Source organism: Platichthys flesus, chromosome 9 (genome assembly GCF_949316205.1).
Source record: "Platichthys flesus chromosome 9, fPlaFle2.1, whole genome shotgun sequence".
NCBI lineage: Eukaryota > Metazoa > Chordata > Actinopteri > Pleuronectiformes > Pleuronectidae > Platichthys > Platichthys flesus.
This window is the reverse complement of record NC_084953.1, coordinates 8,335,733-8,344,622: the sequence shown is the minus strand read 5'-3', so window position 1 is coordinate 8,344,622 and position 8,890 is coordinate 8,335,733. Positions and strand designations below refer to the sequence as shown.

The 8,890-nt window shown below is 40.9% G+C and overlaps 1 protein-coding gene across 2 annotated transcripts; it reads left to right on the top strand.

The window, feature by feature from the left end:
* Positions 1–1,720: 1,720 nt before the first annotated feature.
* On the top strand, positions 1,721–6,894 carry cluap1 (clusterin associated protein 1). Of its 2 annotated transcripts, XM_062396393.1 has the most exons (13): positions 1,721–2,346; positions 2,434–2,545; positions 2,884–2,968; positions 3,055–3,234; positions 3,541–3,636; positions 3,969–4,052; positions 4,177–4,310; positions 4,469–4,610; positions 5,138–5,210; positions 5,298–5,408; positions 5,531–5,577; positions 5,853–5,909; positions 6,459–6,894. In XM_062396393.1, the coding sequence occupies exons 1-13, from the start codon at positions 2,325–2,327 to the stop codon at positions 6,636–6,638; spliced, it is 1,323 nt and encodes a 440-aa protein (XP_062252377.1). In that variant the 5' UTR covers positions 1,721–2,324; the 3' UTR covers positions 6,639–6,894. The 2 variants fall into 2 exon arrangements, with proteins under 2 accessions (XP_062252377.1, XP_062252378.1); XM_062396394.1 differs by lacking the exon at positions 5,853–5,909 and having other exon boundaries at positions 1,729–2,346.
* The last annotated feature ends 1,996 nt before the right edge of the window (positions 6,895–8,890 follow it).

Here is an 8,890-nt window from a genome sequence, read left to right as displayed (position 1 = left end):
AGGTGAATGAACTTCAGTAGATGTATTTATCTTTGGACTTATGAACACTTTTGTTCAAGTTCCTCATTGTCACCACTCTTCTATTACATTCCATCTAATGATAGTTTATTTTAAAAGGCCCTACAAATGGGACTAGAAGATTAATCAAATGTATTCTGTCTTTGGAGTCTAAGTGTGTATTTTGGTGTGTGGAGACATCTGCTGTGGATTGAATGTCACTGCAAAATCCAGATGTGCCCCCAGCAGCCAGATGTGAGTAACCAGTGAGTACAGCACACTTCATATCATCGTATCATTTATTGCATTTTCTTAATTCGTTATCACCCATTCTCACCATTGAAAAACAGCCACCTCTCCACACACACCTTGCAGGGTAGATACACAGTACTGAATGTAAGTCTGTCTTGGAAGTGGCAGGGTTGTGCTTCCTGTGCACGCTGCCGTCCTCCACCCCTCCGTGGCACCGCTGCCGCCCTGCGCCCCAGCCCGGTGCTTCACCACTCCTCCGCGGCCCTGTTCGAGTCCTCGTCGGCTACAGCGCAGTCCAGGCGCTGGACACCGGGAAGCGCCAGGTCCCTTTCGTTCAGCTTCTCCAGAAACGAGGAGAGCAGGCGTTTGTTCAAATGGTCCGTCAGGCTCCGCTCCTCTTCCGCACGCTGCTCGGAAACATTTCGCTCCGCTTCCTCCTCCTCCTCTATCGTCGCCGCCGCCTCGGTGACGGCCGCGCCGGGCGTCTGCGGAGGCTCCGACCGCTGGTTCAAGGACACGCCGTTCGACTGCTCGTCCCGCCCGGGCTGCTGCTCAGTCCAGCTCCCGGCGTCCGCCCCGGATTCCCACTCCATCTGTGAGATTAGAGTGGTCTGCAGGGCGGCATTCTCCAGCTCCTTCAGCCGCTTGCTGTGGAGGCCGTGGGCGGGAGGCTCGTTTCCAAGCGGCGTGTTGTTGTTGTGAGGTGGTTCGATCCCCGGCTCCATCACGCTCTGCGTCAGGGAACAGCCAGGAGAAATAAAGACTCTTCTGCGGCGCTGACTGAGAGGTGTCTCCCCCTGTGGCCGCACCGGGGACTACTGACAGCTAGAGATCATATTAAAACCCAAAGAGTCCTGCAAGCAGTTTTGTGCAACGCGTTCATTGAACACGTTCACTTTCTGAATTGTGCACCTGATAATTGAATCTTTTAAGTCAAAGAAAAATAATATTATTTTGGTCATGATACAAGGTGTAATGGGTTTGTATTTGGAGGGGGATTATTTAAATTTTTTGTAAATAATTGTTTCTAATTTTGCAGAAAGTAGGTCACATAACCTATAGTTTTTGTATGTAGTACATACGGTTGTAGTTGATAAGACCTGTTTACCTTTTGTGGGAGGGACAGAGGATGAGTTGGGAGGCCATATTTTATGTTGATTACTGTGATTGCTTTAATCCATGAGTTTGTGCACGTTCCAAGAAGTTGACCATCTTTTTCTTTAATAAAATTTCAATTGCTTTTTTTTTTTTACATTTTTTAATGTAATTCAAAATATTAAGCCTTAGCCTCTCATTGACATGTATGTTTTCTTGAAGACAAAAAAAGTTATTCAATTCAGTTCAATTTAAGCGCTACAGCTTTAGTGACTATATAGGACCAATTCCTACACATTCGAATAAATGTGTTTTAAAGAGCAGTTTGAGACTGTTTTAAACTCACATTCAGTATTTTCTACATATACAGTGACTCACAACCAATTGTTTTTAATATCCCTTTGCCCACAAGCCTTAGAAAATCTTTCTTTTCTTCATTCAAATCCTCATGTGACAAAAAGCACATGTTACCACGAAGAAGAAGAAGAAGAAGAAACGCTGCTGCTTTTTTCTTTGGCCGCGTTGAGCTTCCGTAGTACAATAATGCGTTTCCATAGAAACCATCTTCGGAAGCTAGCTCACACATTAGCTCCGGCGGGTTCCTCCATCCTTATTATGACAACACAACTCCTGGTGTTGTGTTTGTAGCTGCTGATCAGGAGGTTCAGAAAGAGACAGCGGGCGTTAGCTCCGTCGTCTCACTTCCTGTTAGCCACCAGCTAGCTCTGAAGAGGAGAAATCCCCGAAGGCGTTAGCTTCACACAGCCGATCGATGCTAAAACCCAGGCTAAGACAAGTAACCCAACTCTGTCGTATCACATTGAGCTGCTGTTTTTCTAACAACCCAACAGGACTGTTCGCTTCGGGTTAAACCTTCGACACAATCCAGCCTCGTCTCTGTGGGCTGTGTTGGTCAGAAGCGTCCTCTGTGATAACATCTCTCATCCCCACCTCCCGTGTCCAGTGGAGGAACCACCAGGATGTCCTTCAGAGAATTGAGAAGTAAGCGATGCTCGTCGTAATCTGAGATGTGTTGTTGTTGTGTGTCTGTGTGATGCTGACACACTGGAGCTGCTCCTCGTTTGGCAGATTTCACTGAGATGATGAGGGCCTTGGGATACCCCAGGTTGATATCCGTGCAGAACTTCAGAACACCAAACTTCACCTTGGTGGCGGAGATATTGATATGGCTCATAAAGAGGTAAGACTGAGCTCCACACAGGCAAGTTGTGTTTCTCTCACCCTGTGATCCATCCAATGTATATTCCTTCAGTGTTTTTATGTGTGTGTTCCTGTGATGCATTTCCTCCATTATTAATTCTACCAAACATATGTTCATGTGATGAAATCTTAATCACGTCAATAATCCATTATGTTGCCATGGGAGATTTAGGATTGTTTCGTGTTTTGTGAAACAATTCCTGCAGCCATGATAACTGCAACTTTGAAAAAAACGGAATTTGCTTTTGGTTATATTAGGTATCTGTGATATTTTTGTGTGTCTTTCCCAACCCCCCTCTCTCTTTCCTTTTCACAAAGATACGAGCCTCACATGGATATCCCCACTGACGTGGATACAGAGTCAGATAGGGTTTTCTTCATTAAGGCCGTGGCCCAGTTCATGGTGAAGTCTATTTAATTTACACTTCATTGTAGCCATTAAAGGGTCTAGCCTTCATCTGTCTAAAGCAGCATCTCACCTGTTTGCAGGCGACAAAGGCTCACATCAAACTCAACATGAAGCACCTCTACCAGGCTGATGGCTACGCTGTGAAAGAGCTGCTGAAGATCACCTCGGTGCTGTACAACGCTATGAAGACTAAGCAGATGGCCTTTGGAGAAATAGTTGAGGAGGATAACAACAAGTTCAAGTTTGACCTCGGCTCACGGGTGAAATGACAGTTTGTTTATCTTCAGTCTAGTCTGAGTTTAAAGATCTGTCCGCTGTAAGGAGTTTATGCAATTATGATGTATTTTAATGTAACATTTAAGTTGAAACTACAGCTCAAATTGGTTTTCAATAACTTTTGTAGCATTACTTTGCCTGCATTTAGTTTTTCTTAACACCCATATAGTATTTACTATCATGGTGCCATTTCCTTTGTATATTTTCATCCCTTAACTTATGTTATGTCAAATCTTATGTAGAAGAGAAAACTATATGTTGCTGAATGCCTCTCACTGTCTTCACTGCAGATTTCTGATCTCAAATCCGCTCGACAGCTGGCATCCGAGGTCACCTCTAAAGGAGCATCTCTCTATGATTTACTGGGTAAAGAGGTGGAACTGCGGGTGAGAAAAAGAACACTGATGCACTCACTCTCCTTGATCCGGAGTCCACACAATCCTTGAGAATAAGAAAAGTTCACGTGGAAAGATACAAAAATAACAGATATCCCTTTAATGGGTCTTTTTTCATGCATTAGCCACAGACTCGATATATTGTTCAGCCATCAGTACTTAATCATATTTATAGGTAATTACTCTGTTGATGTTGCTTTCTTTTCCTGCAGTGAACCGAGGTTGTGCTCTCTGATGATAACAGCTGTACAATGATGACGTCTGTTTACAAAAACGGTGGCAGTGATGCAGGAGATCAATCCTTTGTTTTCATGTCCTGACAGGAAATGAGAACTGCGGCCATTGCCAGACCTCTAGAGGTCAACGAGACCGAGAAGGCCCTGAGAGCTGCAATCAAGGAGGTTTTGGTTTGTATTTTATTATCCATTCTGCCTTTATACAATCTTCATTGTCTTTTAACTCACACATGACCTGATTTCAGTCATGAAATGGAACTTAATCCGCCTCCATGCCTCTGTGTTTATTTTCAAGGAAAGTGTGGAGAAGACCAAAGACATGCTGAGAAATGTCGGGTCGGATGTGACCTCTCTGGACGCCAAAATAGAGAAGAAGAAGCAGGAGCTGGAGAGGAATCGAAAGAGACTCCAGACGCTTCAGAGTGTCAGGTGAGCGTATGACCAGATGGGTAGTGGAGAGCCAAACGACTGGATTGGTTCCCTGCTGCCTCAATTATGACATTATTTTCATTCTTCAACTTACTTTATTCTTCAGCAGTTGGTGCGTTTGCAAAATACCTTTTTACGTTCCTCTCTCAATGTTTCAGACCAGCATTCATGGACGAATATGAGAAGATAGAGGAGGATCTGCAAAAGACGTACGTCATATATGTGGAGAAGTTCAGGAACCTCAGCTTTCTGGAGGCGCAGCTGGATGAGCACCACAGACTGGAGCAGGAGAGGTTTGAGGTGTGTGAGTATGTATGATATGAAGAACGGGGATTGTTTGACAGATGGAATCACAGTGGATCCGTTGGAACTTTATATCAGTAATGTTCAGCATGAGAGACACATTTAAGTTTGCTATTATGGATTTGAAAATGTACAAAAATTGAAAATACGGGGGGTGGTCAGTTGAAAGTTACTAGAAATTTAGAATAAGTTTTTTAAATTATGTTACTTACGGTCTGCTTTTGTTCATAAAGAGAGAGTAATTTATATAGCTTAAAATGATTTTATACTGCTGAAAACATTCTGGGGAAATCCAATGAGCAAAGTAGGCATGATTAAAGCAGCATGCTTTCTTCCTCTTCCTATTTGTCACTGGCAGGCTTGTGGTAATGAGATGTAAAACTATGCAGCTCACAAACATTTGCATTAAAGTTAAAATTCAGATATGAATGCAGTAGATAGAAGAGACTGGAGACATAAAGGTGGAACGATCTTGGATTCTGAATCTGACAGATGTAGGAATGTTTGTGTTGTCCCCCCGGCAGGAGGCAGAAAACAACATGAGGATGATGCAGCACAAGCTGAGGGAGGAGGAGAAAGATATGATGCGAAGCTCCCGTAAGACAAACACACAAACTTAAAGCAAAAAGTAACAGTATCAATCTTAAAGTGATCACAACTTTTTGTTGTTCTGTTTTCCCGCAGTGAAAGATGAGGATTCGGACATGGACGTCCCAGAAGATGACGGCTCAGACAGTGACATAGAAGAGAGTCGACCCTCGAAGCCCCGGCCCACACGAAACAGCATCATGGCAGGTACACAAAACAGACACGGGAAAACCAAGTCTTTGTTATGGCCCGGAAACATGTCTGCGGCTCACAACATAAATACTTTGCCCACGCAAACTTTGTTGAACATCACCTCTTTTTCACCGTAGGATCAGGAGCTCGTTTCATCGGGACCATGCAGGGTGACAGCGATGAGGTTCGTTCCTCCAATCAAGAAAGCTTTCTTCCTCCCACCTCTTCATATGTTCTCTAAATCTCACAAATCCAGACACTTCTTTGCTGATTTTGCTCATGGTGGCCGCTGATTGTTTTATCTCTCTCAATACGGAAACAACTTAATTTTTGTTTTTATTTGTCATTTTTAAGTGTCATGTCATGTCCGCCATCTGTGATCAGTTTCATCTTGCTATTGGTTTTCATCTTCCTCTGTTCTATATCTTCACCTTTCTCTGTCACTTCTATTCTAAAAAGCCCTCGGCTGTTTCCAGAAAGCCAGTTTATTCTGCCAAAATACAACGGAAACTAAAGGTTTGTGGAGGGCAAGAATTCAGTTCTCTCCTCCTGCATCTGTGTATTAATCCTATCTTAGTTATTAAAGGGAAAAATCCAACTCAAATCCTCTGACATTGTAGGCATTCTCCACACTGCCCAGTGGTTGACACACAACGCTATTTTCTTCCTACATATAAGATATGTAGCTGTAAGTGCATATTTTTCTCTTTTCTTAAACGCTTCTGTTGAAGCTCTGAAGATTAGTGCAAATGTTCACTGTGCTCAGATGTTCAGGATGTACATTTGGATTCTAATTGGATTTTTCCTTTCAACCAGAAACATGGTTATGTTGTCCATGTAGTTGTAGACTGCAGATGTATCATTCAGCCGTTCACTGTTAATTCATGTTTTCATCCAACCTGAAGACGTGACTCTGCAGTTAGATCCCCTGTCTGATTAGTTGGGTTGCACTGATTTAGTGTTGACGGAAAATGTGCACATCCCCGGGGTAGCTCAACTCAGTGTTTTAAAATTGTTATCCTATTTGATCTGATTTACTTGTGGCCTTGTGGCCTCCTGTTTCAGACCGAGGACAGCGAGATTGACGTGGATGAGGATGATGAAGAAGACGAGGAGGGCGAGGAGGAAGAGGAAAGCAAGGATTTGGAGGACGACAGTTTGGAGGATCCGGTGTCCAAGGTTGCTCACACCTCCAGGGGGCCAGTGAGACCCCCTCTGTTAGAGGAGAGTGACAATGACTTCTAAATTATTAACACACTCATGATTTAGCTTTTTCCATTCCAGCTGAAATGACAACATCTAATTTCCTCTCAGGAATATGCATTAAATATTATTTTCCATTGCGTTAATATTGCAACATAAACTTCATATTTTTCTATATTTGTGAAAACTGGTTTGCTTATTAAAATATCAACAATTCCGTAGCTCTCATATCTCTTAATTGTATCATATCATGTTTCAATATTGTGAAATTAAAGTTTATACTAAAGTTGTGATTAAATTATTACCCTGTTTTAAATACTACATACTTGTGTATTTAGGGCCTGAGCACTGACAGGCACTGACAGAGAGTGAGGCCCTATTGAAATTGTAGGATTATTAATTTTTTCAGGCAAAAGTATTTGAAGAAAATTCGAAAGTGGTGATAATGTACGTATTCTGGAGGAGTTTTCAATGGGCTTGGCAAAATGGCTCAACGATAACCCCCAGCCCCCTGGAACTTGTTCACATTGACCGATCTTCACAAAAATCGATACACAGGTGTATCATGACCAGACAAACAAAAAAGTCTGTAGGTGCAATTGGAAAAATGCAACAGGAAGCCTGCTATTTTGCATTTAGTGGCCGTTTTGGCCATATTCCACATTTTTACTTTGAGGTACTTGTACAAGGACTTTCATCAGATCAACTTCAAATTGAGATGAGAGTCATCACAACAAGATTGAGATAACAATTTATTGAAAGATACGTTTTTCGTCAAACGGTGTGAACGTGGCGTGGAGTCAAAGTTTGATTACACGCCATTAAAACTTGATTTTCCGGACCATGAATCCTTTGATGCTGAGCCGTAAACAAACAACTCCACTCATTAACATTAATAAAATGACCATATATTCTGTCACATAATAGACATATTCTTTTATATAATAGACATCACAGAGCCAACAGCATAAAAGGATGAAAACACACTGTTGAGGTTTAAAGCACCTTGCAACCAGTAGTAGGTGATTAAAAGCAAAGTCTTGTCCAAACCAAAACCAGAGGAACCATCAGAAGACCAAGCAAATCTACAGTGATGGCTACGCATAATTTCCGAAGCTATAGTCTTCAGGACACTGAGAAGGCAATTAATAAGAGACCTTTTCATGAATCTGACTATCACTCGGACCTTGCAGAGGTAAATGTGTTTCTTCAGATTCTAAAAGATATAAACAACTCGTACAAGACACACCTACAGACTTTAGAATTGAAATGACAACAATCAGAAAATGTATAAATTATTAAATAGTTTATAAATCAAATAATTAATGAGCAAATTATTAACTTTTGTTAACTCATCTCATTGCATTCAATGTATTATTTATTCAAATTAAATAATTCTGGGTTGTCACTTACCTGTAATTTTTTCAGGTTTGTTCAGCTACACAAGCAGACGAGTAAAATAAACATGATAATGATTTGATAAATATGCAACTTTACAAATATTCTTCAAGAATGAACAACAAACTAACAATTAGTTTACGTTTCAGTCTCGGCTGATCTCGCCTGACGCTAGTATTCAGCATATTACGAAGGACTTTGACGAGGTAAGTGTGTGTCTTCAGATACAAAAAGATATAAACAATTCTAACACAGGAATAATTATTTCTTTGACTAAAACACAGTTGCATCCTTTAGACTTAAAATGACAACAATCAGAAAATGTATAAATTATGAATAAGTTTATAAAACAAATAATGAATATGTAAATAATTATCCTTGTTACTAACATTCAGTTTTTCTTTAGATGTGTAGCTTTTTTAAGTTAGTTAAATGTATTATTGACTCAATTTCAGTCATTAATTAAATTTCAATAATTCCGTGTTGTCTATCATAAACCTGTAAATCTGTTGAGTTGGAATGTCTACATTACATTATATTACATTTCCTTTAGCTGACGCTTTTATCCAAAGCAATTTACATTCAACCAGTGCATTCAACCATGAGGGTACAAATCCAGAACAACCCGTAATTTGGTTGAGTTTGTTCAGCTACACAAGCAGACGAGTAAAATCAACATGTTAATGATTTGATAAATATGCTTATTTAGCAAATCTTCTTCAAGAATGAACATGAATGAACAACAAACTAATAATAGTTTTATATTTCACAGTTCATTGAATCGAAGCTTTCAAGGAAAATTGACCTCCTGAAAGAAGGAGGAGCAAGAACTGCTCTTGAAGTGAACGTGAACGCTGTAAAAAAAAATTGGCACCAGGAGGACAGAGAGGCTTGCA